Raw genomic sequence first — 22,731 nt, 5'->3', positions numbered from 1 at the left:
CAAAACCTTCAGCTTGTGCCTCTTGAGGTATTCCATTGTAGATTTTGAGGTGTGTTTTGGATCATCGTCTTATTGTAGGACCCATCCTCTTTTTAACTTCAACTTTTTTACAGATGGTGTGATGTTTGCTTCCAGAATTTGCTGGTATTTATTCGAATCCATGCTTCCCTCGACCAATGAAATGTGCCCTGTGCCACTGGCTGCAACACAACCCCAAAGCATGATCGATCCACACCCATGCTTCAGAGTTGGAGAGGTGTTCTTTTCCTGGAATTTGGCACCCTTTTTTCTCCAAACATACCTTTGCACATTGTGGCCAAAAAGTTCTATTTTGATTTCATCAGTCCACAGGACTTGTTTCCAAAATGCATCAGGTTTATTTAGATGTTCATTTGCAAACTTCAGACGCTGAATTTTGTGGCTCGGATGCAGGAACGGTTTTCTTCTGATGACTCTCCCATGAAGGTCATATTTGTTCAGGTGTCACTGCATAGTAGAACAGTGCACCACCACTCCAGGGTCTACTAAATCTTTCTGAAGGTCTTTTGCAGTCAAACGGGTTTTTATTTGCCTTTCTAGCAATCCAACGAGCAGTTCTTTCAGAAAGTTTTCTTCATCTTCCAGACCTCATCTTGATCTCCACTGTTTCTGTTAACTGCCATTTCTTAATAACATTACGACCTGAGGAAACAGCTACCTGAAAACACTTTGCTACACTCTTGTAGCCTTCTCCTGCTTTGTGAGCATCAATTATTTTATTATTCAGAATGCGAGGGAGTTGCTTAGAGGAGCCCATGGCTGTTGATTTTAGGGACAAGTTTGAGGAGTCAGAGAATTTATACAGCTTTGAAATCTGCATCATCTGACCTTTCCTAACGAAGAATTTGAACAAGCCACAGCTCAATAAGCTAATTAAGGTCTGGAACCTTGGTAAAAGTTACCCGAGAACTCAAATGTATTGGGGTGCCCAAACGTTCGCATGGTGCTCCTTTTCTTTTTTCACTCTCCAATTGTACAAAACAAAAATAATACGCAAATCTTGCTGAAAAGAAATATATGTCTCATCTTTACCTTTATGCCTTTTGGTGATCAGTTCATCTTCTGCTCACTTAACCTCCTAGGGCTTAGCGGTCACATGCGTGGACAGCACTTTATGGAAATTCGGAACAAGAATCCACATATGTGGACATACTTTTTCTCTAAAAGTACATCTTATCAAAAGATGATGCTTAGTTTTTATTCTAATCAGGTTCTAATAAGCCCAAATAGCAAAGAGAAATAAAAAATGCATGTAAAAAAAACAGCTTGGGTCTTAGGAGGTTAACTATTCACAGTAACAGACATTTTCAGCAAGGGTGCCCAAACTTTTACACGCCACTGTATTGCACAAAAACGAGTTTAAATGACGATTACTGCCGACTTTTTTCAAACTTTCCTGATTGCTATCAAAACAAACAAAACTTCTGGCTTGATTCCATCAGCGTTCGAAAGAGGGCGCGCGCGTCTTTTGACAACGTTGGCAGACGTCGGTCGCTTTGATTTCCGCTGTACGTTTTACTCCCGTCCTACGATGTCTCGCACAGGTCTCAACGAATCTCATTTACGGCCGTTGCATTGACATATGGACTGATACATTACAGAGCATATTTCAAACGCTCATAACTTGCTATAGCAGTGACAAAATAGCGATCAGAAATGCATTCCGATATTTAATAAAACCGCGAGTTGGCCTGGTGGTTAGCGTTTCCGCCTCTCGATTGGGAGATCGCGAGTTCTACTCACGGTCGGGTCGTACCAAAGACCATCATAAAAATGGTACCTACTACTGTCTGGCAAGGCACGCTGCAATACAGATGTGAGTGGGGAGTCAAACTCTCGCAGTTACCAGAGGACCCGCCCCCCAGTGTAACCCTAGCTATGTAATAGGCGAGAGGCCGAGGGCTACGGAAACGGAGATCGGCGCCGCCCGATGTGCCACATGGTGTGGGGGTCGATTGTGACCGTAATTGCAGAAAGTAAATACCAGACCTTGTTGAGCTCCGACCTGGCGCTTTAAGGATTCAAAAAGGCTCTCAATCCGAACGACATGACAGGCAAAGAAAGTAGCGCTACGAATCTAATGACTGACCTATAAAAGGTTTCTCTGCAGGGTTTCTCATGGCGTGAGCCGTCCTACAGAGCCATGATGCTCCAGTAACGCCAGAGTCGTTTACACGTAAATCAAATGAGACTCGTCAGTTCAACTCTGGGACTTTAGGTTTGTGGATGAGTCACGAGGACGGAAAATCAACATCGCTCAAGTCCAAGGATGTGAGCTGAACAGATGAGCTGCAGTCAGGAATTATTGTAGAGCTTTTAAAAAAAAAAAAATCCCCACCCACTAGCTAATAAACTGTTACACAGAGGCATCACGCTGACCTTCATCTGAGGCACCGACTCCCCGGTCAGCATCGCTTCATCCACAATACAGCGTCCTCGAAGCAGCAGAACGTCACACGGGACCAGGTTCTCCTGAGGGGAGCGTCCTGTGGAGAGAACACACACAGGTTTCTACTAGAGGAACCTTTTCAGTGGAGGAAACAGGGCTGATTTGAGTGGAAAAGCCGAGCTCCTGGAATCAGCGTTCAATCTCATGACACTGTTAATGCTGAATAATTTACAATGACTCGCTGAAGGTGAAGTGAAGATCAGTGATATATATATATATATATATATATACACACACACACACACACACACACGGGTCACATTTTCCATGGAATAAAAACATTTCATTTTTTCGCGGTCCGGTTTCCATCAAATCCTGCACTCTAATTGGCTGGCGAGCGGGTCCGTATCATATGATACGGACCCCAGTTACGGACCTCTGGCGACTCGCTCGTTCACAACAACAACATAGTAGCAATTTTTATCAACATTTATTTTCGCATTTCTCAGGAGAATAGCATTAATTTTACAGCATGGATAGCGATAACGACAGTGTTCACAGCGAAAGCAAGGTTTACTACCCTGAGGAAGAAGAAATGAAAGAAAACATTTCAGGAGAAAGCTAAAAACCTGTAACTGTTGCTAACGCCGAGCAAAAACATGGCCGAATCCTGAATGACTCCATTTTGTATAAATAGGGGACTACATAGGCGGCAAAATGTAGGTTTTCCTGCCATGGAAGTGCACTTGTATACCGAGGACGAAGCCATTTGCATTGGTTTTCCCTTTCGGGCGCTCTCGTTCGTTAGAATTTGGTAAAGAAAAAAAAAATTATTATTTACCAGCTTAAGGTCGGTCTGTATGGTGAAATACTGTGACCTCGGCCTTGAATACTGACCTCAGCCCAGAGGGCCTCGCTCAGTACTTTCAAGACCTCGGTCACGGTATTTCACCATACGGACCTCCCAGCTGGTAAATAACATATATATTCTACTCTCTTCTGGTGGGTTTATTGACAGCATGCAACACTGTCATAATATCGCTTATCCTCCATGTATTACACCGCTCTCCCCAATGGAAAATGAGCATGCACTATTGTTACAATATTGCACGTTGTCAAAACACACCATCACCCGTTGGAGCTCATGTGAAGATCCAATGACAAGACTTTTCTGTTGTGCATGCATACAATCATTGCTTTGCCGGCCGGGAAAGAGAGAAGACGAGGCTAAGCAAGCGCCCGGCTTAAGCGCTAAACAAATAAACTGAAACTAAAGATGCACTGAACACCTGAAAGGCTCCCAAAACTTTATTAGATATTCTTCACGTGTATTTACAGGAGAAAAACACACCAATGGACATCGAAAAACTGGACAAGAGACACATCGGAGATGTAAAACTTCTGCGCTAGCGAATGACCGTGACAGTTTGTAAACAAACATGGCTGCGAAGTTTGCTTCGTAACTGGACTGCCACGCTAACAGCACCAAGTCACGGGTAAGCTCACGTTGGCCTTCCCTAATGCTAATGCTGAATGCTACACCAGCTAGAAGGTAACTGGGCTGCCATGCTAACAGCACCGAGTCGTGGGTAAGCTCGTGTTGGCCTTCGCTAGTGCTAATGCTGAATGCTACACCGGCTAGAAAGTAACTGGACTGCCATGCTAACAGCACAGAGTCGTGGGTAAGCTCACGTTGGCCTTCCCTAGTGCTACTGCTGAATGCTACACCAGCTAGAAGGTAACTGGACTGCCATGCTAACAGTACCAAGTCACAGGTAAGCTCACGTTGGCCTTTGCTAATGCTACTGCTGAATGCTACACCAGCTAGAAGGTAACTGGACTGCCACGCTAACAGTATCAAGTCGCGGGTAAGCTCACGTTGGCCTTCGCTAGTGCTACTGCTGAATACTACACCAGCTAGAAGGTAACTGGGCTGCCACGCTAACAGCACCGAGTCGCGGGTAAGCTCACGTTGGCCTTCGCTAGTGCTAATGCTGAATGCTACACCAGCTAGAAGGTAACTGGACTGCCACGCTAACAGCACCGAGTCGTGGGTAAGCTCACGGTGGCCTTTGCTAGTGCTAATGCTGAATGCTACACCAGCTAGAAGGTAACTGGACTGCCATGCTAACAGCACCGAGTCACAGATAAGCTCACGTTGGCCTTCGCTAATGCTAATGCTGAATACTACACCAGCTAGAAGGTAACTGGGCTGCCATGCTAACAGCACCGAGTCACAGGTAAGCTCACGTTGGCCTTCGCTAGTGCTAATGCTGAATGCTACACCAGCTAGAAGGTAACTGGGCTGCCATGCTAACAGCACCGAGTCACAGATAAGCTCACGTTGGCCTTCGCTAGTGCTAATGCTGAATGCTACACCAGCTAGAAGGTAACTGGGCTGCCACGCTAACCGTATCAAGTTGTGGGTAAGCTCACGTTGGCCTTCGCTAGTGCTAATGCTGAATGCTACACCAGCTAGAAGGTAACTGGACCTCCACGCTAACGGCACCGAGTCACAGGTAAGCTCGTGGTGGCCTTCGCTAATGCTACTGCTGAATGCTACACCAGCTAGAAGGTAACTGGACCCCCACGCTAACAGTATCGAGTTGTGGGTAAGCTCATGTTGGCCTTCAGGAATGCTGATATGAAGAGCGTGTGTATGTATGTATTATTATTAGCTGGCTTTTTTTTTACGGTATATCAGATATATTCTTTTCAGCTACTTGTCTCGTTCAATATCATGCTAGCTGAATGGAATACATCCGATAAACCACTCAACACCAGCCAATATTATTTAAATAATAAATGAGATGGAGTCGAGGAGATTTATTCCTCAATATTCACCGAGCCTGATGCAGATAACTGGTTTTAGTATAAACACACAGGCGATTATTATTATTTTTTTTTAAAAATCGTATTCAAAAAATTATTTCAATCTTCAAAAACAGCATGTAAATATAATAACGGCGCGGCGCAGACTTCTGCCACCCATCTATGCCGAGTCAGAAAATCCTTTGCTTTGAAATCGATAAAATAAATCACAACCCCGCCTTCCCTTTGAATCGTTTTAGACCAAACTTCGTAGCATCTTTGGTGCTTTTCGGAACAGCGTTTTCTTTCACAGGGTGTCCTCACTTACGATGACGAAGCGATCGGCCGCCGTTTTGTCGAGAAAATAGTCGGAATTTTCTCAACCGATCAGAGCGCACGATTTTCTATCATCGCCTGCGTATGTATACTAATGCATTACATCATGAGGTCACGTATAAAAGAGTGACATAAAAAAAAAAAAAAAACACTTTTACTTTCATGCTTTAAAATGGTTCAAAAAGATGTGGTTTTCAGCTGAACACAGAGTTCACGCAAGACCTTGTGGTTCCCATGATCACATGACTCCGATGATGCTTACCGACTGAAACGATATCACCAGCGACAAGTTCATCACTCGACACCGGTCTCCACTTCCTGTTCCGGTAAACCTGAGGATCAGATCACACCGAATGACAAACGCTATCGAACATTTACAGATATTTGCTCTAACAGACAGAGTGAGGTACTTTTAGGAAGGAAGGAAGGAAGGATGTGGAATGCATGGACGACTGCAGTTACCTGAATCATATAGGGTTTGTTCCCCATTCGTCGGATCTCGGACATGTTCCTCATCTGCTGCTGCACCAGAGACGCTTCGAAGGCGACGAGCATGAAGAGGGTGAAGACGCTGTAATACCAGTACTCATCCAAACACCACAGGCCCACACAAAACACCTGCGCAACACCGTTCACAAGTTCACAACCTACAGGCGTCTTATAACAAACAACAACGTGACGTAAAAACCAAATCGCACCTGGAAAACGAAGAACGGCGCAGTGGCTCGCTCCTTAAAGAGCTCCAGGAAGTCAGGCACCACCATTTCGGCGCGATTCGTCCCGTATCGCTTCTCGGCAGCCCGCAGCTCAGGCTCCTCCTGGTATCCTCTCCACGTCTGGAAATACCCCATGCGCTGATCCACAGGGAAGGCCACGGGCAAAAAGCGCTTCCTGTCCCAGTCAAAAATGTAGCGGATCTTCTGGAACTCGAAGGACAGGACGTCTTGTCCGTCTTCGTCCTGCCGCACAACAGGACGTTAGAGTGATCAGTTACGATCGATACCAAACCCACACACTCTAACTACACAGGAGTCGTCATTTCCCTCGGCGGTCTCACCTTGTCTCTCTGCAGAGGGACGAGCTCAGCAGAGCCGTTGTTCGGGGTGGGGATGACTTTAGCCAGGGCCGCCTTGCTCGGATCGGGCTCCTGTCAGAAACACACAATCAATTCAAACGCATCACGGGTCATCCTTAAAGGATTTTATTTTAGAGGAACGCACACTAAATCATCAGAGTTTTTCATAAGGGGTGTTCACACGGCAACTTTTACTCCGGTGTAGCACCGGGGCTGCCCCGGTAGAGCGTTCACACGGTACAAAGTTATACCGGTGTAGCCCCTGAAAGCTGCTTAAACCGGTGCAAATCTAACCCTGCTCGGGAGGTGGTTTAAGAAATTTACTCCGGAGTAAATGCTAGTTTGCGGGGCGGCACCGATATATAAAATGGGACGTCTGAACGCTACAGGGGTAGACTCGCTACGCGTGAGGAGAGTTGATTACATACGGGCATTGCATAATTTGCATCCTGGTATTTTGCGCTTCCAAAATGGCGAATATCTACAACAACAGAACTGCGCGTCTTCCAGTGTTGCCAGATTGGGCGGTTTTAAGTGCATTTTGGCGGATTTGAACATATTTTGGGCTGGAAAACGTCAGCAGTATCTGGCAACACTGGTGTCTTCATCCACGTTGTTTTCCCGGCGCTTGGTGATGCCATGACAACCGGGAAAAGGAAGTACATTTTCACGCATGCGCATATTTCATTTCCGCATTATTACTATCGTATAGCACGGTCGCAAAAACTGCCGTGTGAACGCAAGTGGGGCTGCACCGGTGCTAACACGCTTCTCTCTAGTAAGCAGGTTTGTGACGTGTGAACGCTCCACAAAATTTACACCGGTGTAAGATATATCGCAACAAAATACATCGGTGCAAATATGTGCCGTGTGAACACCCCTATAGATATATACAGTACATGTGAGTGTTTTATTGGGAAATACACCTCTACTATTTTTCATCCGAGCTCCATCTGGGACATGGAGAACCAAAACCGGGACATAAATCTCTAGAGGTCATTCATGTGGAAATTGATGAATTGTTTTGATAAATTTGGGTCCTTTTTGTTTGTGAACGTGTCAATATAACAAAAAGAAAAAAAAAAAAAAAAATCACATGTTGGCTCGAAGATATGAAGTTTATCTTCTTGTGTTGAAAAACTTGCATTTTTCATACGAAGTACATCGCGGATCTGAGTGACATATTTAGTTATTTTTTTCGCGGTCCAAATCCTGCGCTCCGATTGGCTGACGAGCGGGTCCGTATCCTACGGTACGGACCCCGGTTATGGACCTCTGGCGACTCACTCGTTCACAACAACAAACATAGTAGCATTTTTTGTCAACATTTATCTTTTTTTTTTTATAAGATTTATAAGATTATCAAAAATCTTAAATGTTTGCCAGCATTTCTCAGGAGAATAGCATTAATTTTACAGCATGGATAGCGATAATGACAGTGTTCACAGCGAAAGCGAGTTTTACTCCCCTGAGGAAGAAGGAATAAAAGAAAACATTTCAGCAGAAAGCTAAAAACCTCTAACTGTTGCTAACGCTGAGCAAAAACATGGCTGAATCCTGAATGACTCAGTTTTGTATAAATAGGGGACTACATAGGCGGCAAAATGTAGTTTTTTTCCTGCCATGGAAGTGCACTTGTATACCGAGGAGGAAGCCATTTGCATTACAGCCGTGAATGAGGATTCAAAATGGCGGCTCGGCTCGGTTTTCCCTTTCGGGCGCTCTCGTTTTCTGTTAGAATTTGGTAAAGAAAAAAATAAATATATTATTTACCAGCTTAAGGTCGGTCCGTATGGTGAAATACCGTGACCTCGGCCTTGAATACTGACCTCGGCCCAGAGGGCCTCGCTCAGTACTTTCAAGACCTCGGTCACAGTATTTCACCATACGGACCTCCCAGCTGGTAAATGGGTCAGTCCATGAAATGATGTTACTTTTCATTGGTCCTGGTTTACATAATCATTTCATCTTTAATTTCCATGATTTAAAGAAATATTTAGCAGATTATCCAGAAATATTGTTTGAAGAAATAAAATAAATAAAAAAAAATGAAGTTTTCTTTTGAAATAAAGAAATGTGAAACATTTTCTTCCCCTGTGACTGGACACGGATGACACGTTTTTTGAGACATGGAATATTTGCTGACTTTGAGCTTAAATAAACCTTCATTACTTTCTGAGAATTTCAATAAAATTAGTTTCATGGTACTTGCAATTTAGTTTTACGCTCACATAATAAAGTTAAGAAGGTTTTATAAACTATTTAGCTTCGAATTCATCCACTAAAAATAGGTTGTGAACGTAACATTGTGGTGTCCTACCGTGTTACGTTAGAACCCAGGCTTATAAAAAATGATAAAACGAGTTGAAATCATGATTGATGTTTTTAATATAAAGAAGAATATACTATAAAACGATGTAGGTAGAAAGAAATTTAAACAAACGGCAATAAAAGAAATTATCGATGTTTTTTCTCACATCCTAACTTAGCGTCCACTCACTTCCTGGTTCGTTCACAACCTGCGAGACCTATTTACTCAATCTAGGCCAGCTGAACCGACGCGAGAGAACTTCTCGCGGGATCTCACACACCACAACGCGTGCTCTAGAGAAGTGCAGATAGAAGTGTGACTAAGTAAAGTAATGAATTCAATAATCTCATTTACCCCATATAGGATGAAACTGTTTCCTGTTGTTATTGTTCAAATCTTAGAGATTTTATGAAGTTTGTGAAATACTGGTATTTCATATTTTCAGTGTTTGATGTTGAACTAATATTTCTAATGTTTGATGTTGAACTAATATTTCTAATGAATTCTTATTCAGTGTTAATGTTTAAAGTAAGCAAATAAAAGCAAAAAATTGATTTGATCAATATTTTTCCTTTATTTTTAAAAGCTTGTTCGTGTCCTTGTTACATTAGCGACCGGGTAAATATTTATGGATTTTATCATACATTGTAGAGCAGGAGTTATCTTAACAACTACCGTATTTTTCGGACTATAAGTCGCACTTTTTTTCATGGTTCGGCTGGCAATGCGACTTATACTCCGGTGCGACGTATATATGTTTTTTTTGTTTTTTTTTCCACCGCGGAATAACTGGAGCTGATGCTGAGTCTGACGACAGCCACGCAGAAGAAGAGGAAACGGCGCTTCATCTGCCGCTGGAGGCAGAGTTGTTCAGAAGCGACACCGAGGATGAGGAATTCAATGGATTTGCTGATTTGGAGTGAAATCATCAGCTTGATAAACTTGATTGACCTGTGTTTTATTATTAATGATAGGCCTATAGTTATTTAAATAAGTTATGTAGTGATTTTAGGCAGAGCTTAATTTGTGAAGTGGGAGGTCCCGGAACGCAGGAGGTGGGTGGGTCCGGCGACTCAAAAAAAAAAAGGCGGGGGATGGTTTACTATAACTTTACGCACATGCGCTTATTGTGTGTGTAAAATAATAATAATAATAATAATAATAATAATAATAATAATAATAATAATAATATCAGACATTATGATCTTAGAAAACGCTTTAGTGACAAACAGTTACAGACAGTAATATGTCGTGATATTATATTATAAAATATTAATTTTTATTAGTCTATATATTAAATTATATATTACATTTATCTTCTAAAATAACAGACTGTACTCATCACAACCGGTTTATTTCACCATTGGAGATCAGATCACACAAGACATGAGTTAAATGACTCATTTTAAGGATTTAAGTAGGGGATTTAAAAGCGGTGGTTGTTTTTTTTTTTTTTTCACTAGACGGTTGTTTTTACTACCGTACCTGTCTTTGGAGATGATAGACCTATAGCCTACTTGACCTCTGATTTGATGAAATAAAATTCGACAAAAATGAAGAATGACACTCCTCGATGATGACTACAGCTTTAATAACACAGATGAAAGAGCCATGGGGCGATAATAAGCCCTACCGGTAAAAATATTCTAAAAGCAAACTGATTAATGTATCAGTAATAGGCTACTAATATTAGTTATAATAATAATATAGGCTATTAGTAATAACGATAGTGATAGTATTAAAGATAGTAGTAGATATTTAAAATAATCAGACGAGGCTACTTACAGGGCAAAGGGCGCGTTATCACTGCTCAGCTGTTCGTTTATTAAATAAACAATGCAGTCGCGCAGTAACCACGCGCCGCTTATCAGATACAATCACAGATTCTATGGATAGAATAACCCTTCAAAAAAGTGCGACTTATAGTCCGGTGCGACGTATATATGTTTTTTTCGTCTTCATAATGCATTTTTTGGCTGATGCGACTTAAACTCCGGAGCGACGTATAGTCCGGAAAATACGGTATGTTATATTTTCTTATATGGTCAATGCTTCATGGAAATAAAAGTTGTTTTCAGTGGTAAATTGTTTTAAGTGACTCCCTCTACGTCACATTTTGGTAACCCCATTTCATGGACTGACCCATATAACCTATCGGCTGGCGTTAAGTGGTACATCAGATATACTCCGTTCAGCTAGCATGATACTGAACGAGTCGAAAACAAGTGAATAAAATATATCTAATAGACCATGAAAAAAGCCATTATTATTCATACACATTCCTTTTGGGTGTTCAACGCGTCTTTCTCTTTCAAAATTCTCTCAAAATCTTCCGTATTTAACGCAGCAAACCTGGCGGCCATGTTTGTTTACAAATTGTCCCAGTTGCTCGCTAGCGTGGAAGTTTTACATCTCTGACGTGTGACATCGTCATGTTGTTTTGACAACCATGCAATATCATAAACCATATTCGCCACTCATTCTCCATTGCGCAGTGTAATGTAATACATGTCGGATAAGCGATATCCTAACAATATTGCATGCTATCAAACTAAATGAACGAAACCCGCTAGAAGGGAATAGAACATGTTTTTATTCCATTGAAAGTGTGTCCCGTATGTATAATAATTCCCGATATTTCACTCCGATGACGTCACTCCCAGTGTTTGTGCGCTGTCAAAATGGTGACCCGGTTCGTTTGCTTAACATGCGGATGCATCCATATAATATAAAAGAACATTACACGGTGGTGCAAAGATATGAAGTTTATCCTCTCGTGTTGAGAGATACATTACTCGTTCGCGAATACGTTCACCACTCGAAGATAAACTTCATATCTTCCCACCACCCTGTAGCATCCTCTAGAGACACACACACCAAGACGACCTAACAGTCCGGATTTTACAAACACCAAATACATCAAGCTTAGTGTGTTTTATATTCATGTCTTGGCAACCAGAAGTGAAATCAGATTCAGTTGAGAGATGTTTCGGGGTTCATATCCTAGTCTGTGCTTTAGGGATAAACGTGGATGTGATTAACTCCTTAAATTACGAGCTTATTACACGGTTATACACCTTAAACCATATTACATTCCCTCAATAAAGAGAAACAGCAGGGATGCTGAGGGAGAACTAATGATCAGGACTCGAGCTAAAACTGGCCTGAAACTCGGCTGCAATCAATCAATCAATAAAATTTGTAGTTAAACTGATCTCACTGCAAACTGATCCAAGAACAGCATCAATTGTTCAGCGAGACATTAAGCACAGAGCCTCAATTTCTCCTTATTCACTTTGGCCAACGAGCAGAAATGCTGTATCACATGACCTCTGTCTCTCAAGTTAAGCCTCGGTCACAACCGGCCGTACGTGCTCCTACGGCCGGTCTACATGCAAAAAACGCAGGAAACGCACGGAGGGCGCACGTGAAACTCACGGAGGGTGCACATGTGACGTGCTGATTTTCGAGCCGTAGACTGGCCGCAGAGGCTCTTTGTCATGTCAAACAAACTCTACGGGCGCTTACGTTTTCTTCAGGTTGCAAGACAAACTTACAGCCAACATGCGTCCTTCTCCACGAACAAAAAAAACGCAGCGATTTGGGAAATGCCAAAAATCGCACAGCCAAAAAAAAAAAAAATCGTACGTCCGGTTGTGACCCAGGCTTTAGAGAGAGCGAGAGAAAAAAAAAAATAATAATAATAATAATAATAATAATAATAATAATACACTAACAAGGAAATATAGGGATACATAAATATATATATTAATCCAAAAAATAGGGGGGAAAAAAGTCACAATCTTCATTCAACCATCATAAATCATCTCTAATTAATTTGAAAGCAATTCATACTTTCACAAGTTTTTCCTTTTTTGAAACATCGAGACTGTTCTTGATCTGGAAGGAAGTGTATTTAAACGACACATTTCCTAAACTTGCACAAGAATCATACTTTTACATTTTCAGTATTGTCCTTTTACAAATCACTGTCTCGGGGTGGGGGTGGGGGGGCGCATATATACAGGAGTTTATATCAGCCATCAGGTTGTGTGTTGTTTTTTTAATTATAAAACACTAGAAAAGTTGCCACGTAGACTTTCTGACTAATTGCTGGACATAACATAACATCTCCCTCCCCAAAAAGAGGAACAGAAGTGCACGTCAACTTTTCTGGCGTTTACCACCATGGACTTGTGTGTGCGCACGTGTGTCTCTACAGAAGAAAACGGGAAGAAACAACCTGGCAAAACTGCGAGTGAATTTTAAAACGATCCAAACATCAGCTTATAGCGAAGAAACAAAATTCCCCGAAACAAAGGTTTACAAAGTTATGTTCTAAATGATCATCATCATCCGTGAAGGTTCTCAGTCACTCAGGTCATCATAAACCGTAGGTGCAAAAAAGGCAACTGGACTTGCTTGAAATTCTTGAAGATGTTTCATCCGAAAGGCTTCTTCAGTTCTGTCTGACTAGTGAGGAGTTAAGGCCAATTCATGCTGACAACGCAGTCCTCGCAGATGGCGTCGCAGATAGCGTCTGCAAAGCCCCCCCCCCTTCGCAGACGCTCTGCGCGCACCTCCCAAAAATTGTGACCACCGCAGACAGCCTCGCAGACAAGAGGGCTCTGATTGGTCCACTCTACATCCGCTGTACACGCACTTCCGCTTCCTTACTTTCCCGGTTTGGTTTGTTTTCACGACCGCCATTTTTAAAAACACGAGCGAAGATGGAGCAGACCCCTTTCACATGACGTCACCGCGCCGCGAGATTTTGTTAGGCGCCATATTGGAAGACCAAGTACATGCACTCACAATATAAAACAAAGTACGAGCGAGAGTAAAGTGACACGATGGATGATAACTCGGGTTATGTGAGTACATTACCAGCTGCAGAAAGGGCACGGTATGTGGAGAAACTGGCTGTGATTGATGGGTTTGACCCATATGATAAGACTCAGAAAAAATTATGTGAATCCAAGCACACAGTTTAACGCAAAAGTTCGTTTATATCCCGACCTTGTCAGCTGTCAGATTTATGTTAATGGACCCGGTAAGCTGGTAAATAATTTTTTTTTCTTTACCAAATTCTAACAGAAAACGAGAGCGCCCGAAAGGGAAAACCAAGTCGAGCCGCCTCACGGCTGTAATGCAAATTGCTTTCCTCCTCGGTATACAAGTGCGCTTCCATGGCAGGGAAAAAGAAACTACATTCTGCCGCCTATGTACAGTAGTCCCCTATTTAAACAAATAGGAGTCATTCAGGATTCAGCCATGTTTTTGCTCCGTGTTTTACTCGACCAAAGTTATACAGTATTATGAGCTTTAAATTGCATAAATAAAACCATTTGGTGAAACTTTGAAGAAGAGATTGTACTGGTTTAAAGTTTTTACCTAACGTTTTCATGTCGACTCCAATTAATACACTAGTAGAATCGATGACTAGTTTAGTAGGCCAAAACTTTTTTCAATTTTTGACTGTACCAGCCTGAAAAAACTTGCAACAGTCAAATGGAAAAAAAGCAAGCTGGTCATGTTGTACTGGACTAATCTATGACTGATGAGTATAGTAAGTGATACTAGTACTGATACAATAAAACAGACGAGTGTAATCTGGTAGGCAGCACGATTTATATTATTTCTCCGTGTCAGATACATAAGGAGGACCGGACACCAATTCTGCCATCTGTTTGCTACCCAGACATTGTAAACTATTAGTTGTTTACACCCAGTGCCTACACTGCTGATGACTTGAAGGCCTACAAAGGGCTACAGGCTTACAATTATGTTGTTAGTGGCTCGGTTCGTGATATTACAGCTGTTATTAAGAATAACCTACTCATAGTTATTATTATTATTATTAAATTGTAGAAGTCTGGGAGGCTTGCTCCTCATCCAGTTATCAACTTGAGGCCAATTTAGCATGTTTTAAATCTGAATTTCTTGCGTTTGCTTACCTCAAAGTGTCCGCAGATCATGCACAGACTTATCCATTATATCCACAGTTTTTTGCCAAGTCTCACACAGGTTTCTTTCAAGTCTACTGTTGGGCCAATAAATCATAAATAAAACAGCTCAGATTTGTTTGTTTAAGTCGTTTGCCACTCCACTTTATTCTCGTGGGTTCACATACCGCTGCCGTTATCACGAGTTTGTTGGTCTTCCAAAATGGCGCAGGGTCTGTTTACTTCCGGTTTCGGGTGACGTCAGTGAAAGGGGTCTATACGACTCCAGTTCTAGTCATTATAAGCATAATTATAAGTAACCGGAGGATAAACACTCCACTAACCACACCCACCAACTACTTCTAGCGACTTCGCACCCCCTTGCGTGGTGGCGGTGAATAACATCGTGCACGCTTATACACACACCTATACTCCCTGCTCAACGATAAATTACAACTGTCTGCGAAAAGCTATCTGCGAAAGCCTTGTCGCAAGAGCATGCAGAGCCCCTTCGAGGTGTTTATCCTCTAATGAACCAAAGGAGAGTTGTTGAGGTCACATAGGTCGTTGACCCTCGCAGTCATCCTGTAGGTGTTCGGGTCACTGGGGGCCGGGTGCGAACAGTGTTAGCAGCCTAGAGGGCCGTTGTCTCTCTCTCTCTCTCTGACCCAAAGATCACCTTAACAGCCCCCAGTGACCCGAGCACCTACAGGATGACTGCGAGGGTCAACGACCCATGTGACCTCAATGACTCTCCTTTGGTCCACGAGAGGATAAACACCTGGAACTCCTCACTAGTCAGACAGAGCTGAAGAAGCCTTTCGGATGAGAGGTGAAACGTCTTCAAAAAAATCAAAATCATCATCAAATTTCCTCTGGGTTCCTCCCGCCTCTCAGAAACATGCCAGCAGGTGGACACTAACCTGCCACTGGGTGTCTCTGGTGCCCCTTTTCCACCAACAGGGAACGGGCTCTGTTCTGGTTCTCGCACCAAATTTTGAACCATATGGCACATTATGACCAAAAATAAATTGGTTCGGAACCTGAAAATCTGGTTCCCAGCTGCATCCAAAATACAGCTGGTTTCTCCAGCATTAACCGTGATGATGATGATGATGACGACGACGACATCAGTGGGCGTGTCATTAGTTTGGTGAGGAAGCAGAGTGGCGTGATGGAGAAAGCAATGGAAAAGGAAAAAAAAAGAACCAAAACACAAATATTTGCAATAACAGCACAAACAAGTCAAGTTTATTTGTATCGCGCTTTTAACAATAAAACACTGCCGCAAAGCAGCTTGACAGAATTTTAATGACTTCAAACATGAGCTAATTTTATCCCTAATCTATCCCCGATGAGCAAGCCTGTGGCGACGGTGGCGAGGAAAAACTCCCTCAGACGACATGAGGAAGAAACCTCGAGAGGAACCAGACTCAAAAGGGAACCCATCCTCATTTGGGTGATAACAGACAATGGGATTATAAGAACACTCGCAGGTAATCAATGTGCGCTGCCATTTTGCGAGTACCGTTTACTCCCGGTTTGAAACGTGTAACACTTTCCATTCGTGATTACAACAGTTCCAGTCAAAACTGGAGAAAGCGCGGGCTGGTTCGCTCACTGGCACCAAGGCTCAAAGACTCCTGAACAGAACCGGTTCAAGAACCCGTTCCCTGTTGGTTGAAAAGGTGTGTGTGTGTGTGTGTGTGTGGGTGGGTGGATGCACGCGCACACACACTGCCCTGTGATGTCAGGGTGTAGCTACTCCTGCCTCCAGGTCCAGATGCTGTCACAATGACAAAAGGAGGAGATTTTGAACTTTATGGTGATTGATAGTTCTGATGTGGATGCAGTAATGTGGAGGCTCAGTGCTTAAAGCAGATATGCAGAGCCATGGCCTCACTTTTTGTTTATAAACGCCTTGAGACCTCAAGAATGGCACAGGAATAGTTTTAAGCATTAACAATAAATCTAATATAGTCATTTTTACGATTAAAGTGATTTATATAGGTAGCGGTCTGAGTGAATGACCTTGATATCCGTAATGTCACATCAGGAAGTCTATCGGTCTCATCGCCATTTCCGCTACACTGAAACACAGAGCTGACTGCAACTCCAATCCTCCATTCTGAGCCAATTTATCGCCATGCCACGTAGATGTGTTTTTGGCGGGTGCAGCAACACGACAGAAGGTGGATTTACGTTGCATTCATGGCCCAAGAATGAGCCCTGCACTCCCACGGGAGTTCCGCGGGACCCGCCGCAAAGCAATGCGGCGCGGGACAAATTTTGAAAGCTCATTGTGGGCGCGGGCGGGACCGGAAGTGCACATATGCACGCGCGGGCGGGAGCGGGAGTGCACATATGTGGCGTGGACGGGAGCGGTGATAAGCTGCAGTCCCGCTAACTAAAAATGTGTTTGAAATAAAATGTATAAATTATTCATTTATGTCTATCACATATAATTTGTGCTACATATTTTATTTGGCATTAATAAAAACATTTTAAGATGCCTAAATTTGCAGAGAGAGTCAGATTGAGTGAGGAATAGCATCTTAAATTTGCCTTTGATCACTCTAATGACTCGTAGTTCACATCCAGCTAGCAAGAGAACCATGAGTGAAGTGATTTACGGCTTGAGTTAGTCTACAACTTTAATCAGAGAGACAGGTTACACAGTGACGGTAGGCTTGACTCAATGCTATCCCAGAAATCCTTCATGTAATATGCAAATGTGGCTGTCCAATCAGAGGCGGCCAAATTTGCATATTACAGGAAGGATTTCTGGGATAGCATTGAGTTAAGCCTACCGTCACTGTGTAATCTGTCTCTCTGATTAAAGTTGTAGACTAACGCAAGCAGTAAATCAATTCACTTCTCTTACTAGCTCTGCTTTGCAATAAAAAAATAAAAAAAATAAAAAAAAACACACACCATTGGTACAAAGCAAGCCCATTCACTTTTTTATGCTGATCAGAGAATTACAATGGTTTCTCATATGATAAAGATGTGTGATTCGCGATTAAATATTTTAATCGTTTGACAGCACTAATTATTATTGTTATCAGAGACAGTACATGCTGAATTCTGGAACAAGGTAAATAATAACAACGTGAGCTGTAGTTATTTATTCTGAAATCCACTCAAAGTAGGGGGCGAGGTACCATCACGCTGTGTCAAGACAAGAACTTTCCTGAGAAATAACGCGAACGTCTGCATCATGCGGGATTTGCGGGCGGAAGCGGGACAAAATATGGCAGGCGCGGGCGGGAGCGGGACTGAAAATCATAATTCTTTGCGGGCGCGGGCGAGAGTGGGACTGCACAATGCGGGCGCGGGCAGGAGCGGGACTGAAAAATCCGACCCGCGCAGACCTCTAGTTCAAACTGCAAAGATTTGGATGCGTTTTGTGAGAAGTTCAGGGGCACATTGGGCGGCTACGAAGTGGTCTCTCCTCTGCTCTGTCCATTTTACTGAAGACTCGTACGAGACCTCTGATCTGTTGAGGAGCGTTGGCTATAAGCCCGGATTGAAAGAGGGTGCAGGACCAACAATTAAAGGAAAAGAAAACTACAAGAAAAGGAAAGCAAGTTCAGTTGCACCAGTTCTCCCGGAGTGAGCCGAGGGTTGCTGGTAAAACCCGGGGTGGAACAGGATGTTACATATCGCTCGGGCAGTGACCTCCCTGCAGTTGTTGCTAAAACCGGTGACATCCCGTCCCGGGTTTTAGTAATTGCCTGAGCCGAGCAGTAATGGCGGAGTACTCAGTGTGGAGCAAATGGAGAATGAGTGGAGCAGCTGTCTGATTTCTCCGCTGGATATTCTTGCCTCAGCAGCAATATCTCACCCTCACGTGGAAGAAGCGAATGAACAGAGAACTGAACGAACAACTGCAAGTCAGACTGTTTCAAAGCAATTGGCCACAAGTTCGGCCTTCAAGAAGCGAGAACGCAGACGGGTAAGCTCCGACTCCCAATTGGATACAAAAACAACAACACTTGTTTACCTGCATTTAGATGAATACATGTAACTTGTATTGTGTGTTTAAGTTACTGGTATAAGATTATTTAATTTGCTTCAGAATGTGATTCTCCGTTCGTGTGATTATTTAATTAGCCTTTTACGTTTTATCAGTGAAAATGCATGCATGTACATGTATGTTGCATAAGTTAGAACACCTATCCTGTTTTAATGAGAGTCAACCCACAATCAATGAAGTCAAATCGGTCTTAGTTGAGCAAGTCGGTAACGGGATTTCTTACTTTCACCATAAATTTTTATTTATATGACTTCGATCTATAGCTGTAAAAGGCCTCGGCCTTAAAACCGGTTACCGCTGTGACGTCACGCACTCAGGGCTGGCTGGGTCAGCGTGAATGCCAACTTTGCAGTCGATTTTAACACTCAAAAATATATTTTTTTTATTCCCATTTATGCAGCATACATGAAGTCGTCGTCTTTGTCACATGCACACTCAAGCACAATGAAATTCATCCTCTGCCTTTAACCCATCTGAAGCAGTGAACACACACGCACACACACCCAGAGCAGTGGGCAGCCACACTACAGCACCCGGGGAGCAGTTAGGGGTTAGCATGGTTTTCCCCAAAGCGTTTTAGCGTATCGGGCCCGATACGCTTGCTCTGCCTGCTGATGCACTTCGTCGCTTTAGTCAAAATCCGATATGCTTAGATTTATACCGATACGTTAAATTTCCTACCCACAAGTCACTAGATACATAGGAGAGCAAATAACAGATCCATTTACATACTGATTGATATTTGTGTTAAACAAGCGGCCTTTTTTTCCAATGTTTGTGTTGATTCCGTCAAAGTAATACGTCCGCGCGGTATGATGTAAACAAACTGTAATCTGTTGGCTACGTCAAGATCACGTGTTCAAACCGTCCAATAAAAATATCGAAAGAAAACGTCAGACATCCCGGAATTTTCCGATTCATTATAAGCGATCTCATCGGCTGCCGATGTCGTCCCGCACCAGACGGACAAAGCCGACTGATTTTAATCACAAAAGTCTGACCTCGTCTATTATCATTCATGAATGTGTTTATAAGTACATAATCTTTCTGCAAACTTAAATGTATGAATTAAGTTTTCTTTTCCTTTAAGTATGTTTTAATCTTAATCTAGTCCATTTAATAAAGTGCCAAAATGTAAACTTTATAATATGCAGCTGCCTTACTTTTCTTTTCAGTGTATCTTAGTTATACATATATTACGGTAACTGCATCAGAAACATTCTAAATCACTACAGTTATAGTAATACAGCAACTTATTTTAAGGTGGCAGTTCTTAGGTTCAGATCCCTTTGTGATCAACAGGAGGTCATGATGATCGATTCTCTTCACTGGATTGCATAAGATGGAGCAAACCACTGTTCATATTTTCATAACAACACTACCTGATCATACATAATTAAGTGCAAGGAATCCCTGTAGATTTTCAAATCTATCACAGACCTCAGGAATCTGTAACAAAACAGTTTAACACTATTTAGATCAGAAATCCTATAATCATGGATCTAAAATATCTCAGAGACCCTGAAAATGCACCTGAGAGCATCTATTTTCAAAACATTTTCCGGGGGGGAGGCCATGCGCACTAAACCGCACTAGTTTCACTTCGCGCTGTTGGCACTTTGTGTTATTATGCCAGAATTTAGGGTTTTAATTTTTTTCTGGGGAAAACACTGGGTTGGGTACCTCGCTCAAGGCCGCCCCATGTTAACCTAACTGCATGTCTTTGGACTGTAGGGGAAACCGGAGCACCCGGAGGACAACATGCAAACTCCGCACAGAAAGGCCCTCGCCCGCCACGGGGCTCGAACCCAGAACCTTCTAGCTGTGAGGCGACAGCGCTAACCACTACACCACCGTTGGTGATGAGAAGGTCACGGGTTCAAGATGGGCAGCACAGTGGTGTAATGGCTAGCACGGTCGCCTCACAGCAAGAAGGTTCCGGGTTCGAGCCCATGGAGTCCTTGAGCAAGACCCCTGACCCCTCTAGTCTAGTATGGCTGCCCACTGCTGTGTCAGATGGGTTAAACGCAGAGGATGAATTTCACTGTGGTTGAAGTGTGCATGTGACTCTTCTTCTTCTTCTTCACATGGCTGACCCTGAGATCTGATCCTAACAGGCTGGGATGGGTGAAGAGAAGATCAGGAGGTTATGAGTTTGAGATGTGAAATAGAGATACAAGAGGTTTCAAACAGATGGAGATGTGAAAGTGTTTAGAACACGTCATCTCACACACACACACACACACACTCACAGTGCACCATGTTACCTTGGAGCAGGTCAGCCAGCAGTGCGCGTGCACGGACCAGTAACCCGACAGCACGGTGAGGACGTGCGCGATCCCGATGGCGGCGAGCCCGAGCAGGCCGGCCTCCGGGTACTCGGTGGCGCCGTAAACCCGGAGCCACACGTACAGCCAGCCCGGGTAGAGCAGCCCGCAGAACGGCAGCACGGTGCCGTGCAGGAGCTTCGGCCTGCGCCGGTACAGAGACACACAGCTCACCAGCTCATCGGAGCTGTGGTTCCGGTTACACCGGCCCGGCTGCCCGAACCCGTCCGCGGCCATATTCCCCGGGTTTTTAGCTTCCACCATTCTGTCTTATCCCTCCTCCTCCGTCTTTTAGTCCTCTTTCTGTTCTCCACTTTCTCCTCACGGCCGAAAATGGAGAAAGAATAGAAACACTTTCTCACCACCGCGACCCGGATACTCTACAGATTTAAATAAAAAACCAGCAGCAACCGCACACAGACGGCAACTTCCGCATACGTAAACACGCATGGGAATGACGACATTTCCGGTAACGTCCTCTTCTTCGACTTCTTTAAGGTTTATGTCGGTTGGCAAACCAACTTAAAGGTGCATTACCGCCACCGCCTGGGCTGGAGTGCGGAACAGGAGATATAAGGGAGGGGAAAAAAAATCTCATCTCTTCTCCGGTCAATTTAGAGTCACCAGTTAACCTAACCTACATGTCTTTGGACTGTGGGGGAAACCGGAGCACCCGGAGGAAACCCACGGGGAGAACATGCAAACTCCGCACAGAAAGGCCCTCGCCGCCCACGGGGCTCGAACCTGGACCTTCTTGCTGTGAGGCGACAGCGCTAACCACTACACCACCGGGCCACCTCCTCATCTCATCTCATTATCTCTAGCCGCTTTATCCTTCTACAGGGTCGCAGGCAAGCTGGAGCCTATCCCAGCTGACTACGGGCGAAAGGCGGGGTACACCCTGGACAAGTCGCCAGGTCATCACAGGGCTGACACATAGACACAGACAACCATTCACACTCACATTCACACCTACGGTCAATTTAGAGTCACCAGTTAACCTAACCTGCATGTCTTTGGACTGTGGGGGAAACCGGAGCACCCGGAGGAAACCCACGCGGACACGGGGAGAACATGCAAACTCCGCACAGAAAGGCCCTCGCCGGCCACGGGGCTCGAACCCGGACCTTCTTGCTGTGAGGCGACAGCGCTAACCACTACACCACCGTGCCGCCTCCTATGCTTATTATTTGATTTATTTTTTAAAATTATTTTTCCCCAGGTGGCATGGTGGTGTAGTGGTTAGCGCTGTCGCCTCACAGCAAGAAGGTCCGGGTTCGAGCCCCGTGGCCGGTGAGGGCCTTTCTGTGCGGAGTTTGCATGTTCTCCGCATGGGTTTCCTCCGGGTGCTCCGGTTTCCCCCACAGTCCAAAGACATGCAGGTTAGGGTGGGGTTTACATTAGACCGTATCAGCGGATCATCAGATTAACATTTTTAAAACGATTAGCGTGCACACAG

The 22,731-nt window shown here is 43.7% G+C and overlaps 1 protein-coding gene across 1 annotated transcript in view; it reads right to left on the bottom strand.

Annotated features, from left to right (window-relative positions):
- atp13a1 (ATPase 13A1) overlaps positions 1-21,733 on the bottom strand; it is a 75,820-nt gene extending 54,087 nt beyond the window's left edge. The window contains exons 1-6 of the mRNA XM_060942547.1: positions 21,213-21,733; positions 6,633-6,722; positions 6,274-6,534; positions 6,038-6,193; positions 5,838-5,907; positions 2,419-2,525 (exon numbers count right to left, since the gene is read on the bottom strand). Coding sequence (XP_060798530.1) covers positions 2,419-2,525; positions 5,838-5,907; positions 6,038-6,193; positions 6,274-6,534; positions 6,633-6,722; positions 21,213-21,536 — 1,008 coding nt within the window. The 5' untranslated portion in view covers positions 21,537-21,733. The remainder of the gene's footprint in view (positions 1-2,418; positions 2,526-5,837; positions 5,908-6,037; positions 6,194-6,273; positions 6,535-6,632; positions 6,723-21,212) is intronic.
- Positions 21,734-22,731: the final 998 nt, after the last annotated feature.

Source organism: Neoarius graeffei, chromosome 16 (assembly GCF_027579695.1).
Source record: "Neoarius graeffei isolate fNeoGra1 chromosome 16, fNeoGra1.pri, whole genome shotgun sequence".
Taxonomy (NCBI): Eukaryota; Metazoa; Chordata; class Actinopteri; order Siluriformes; family Ariidae; genus Neoarius; species Neoarius graeffei.
Note: the sequence above shows the minus strand (reverse complement) of the source record. Positions and strands in the feature narration are given on the sequence as shown.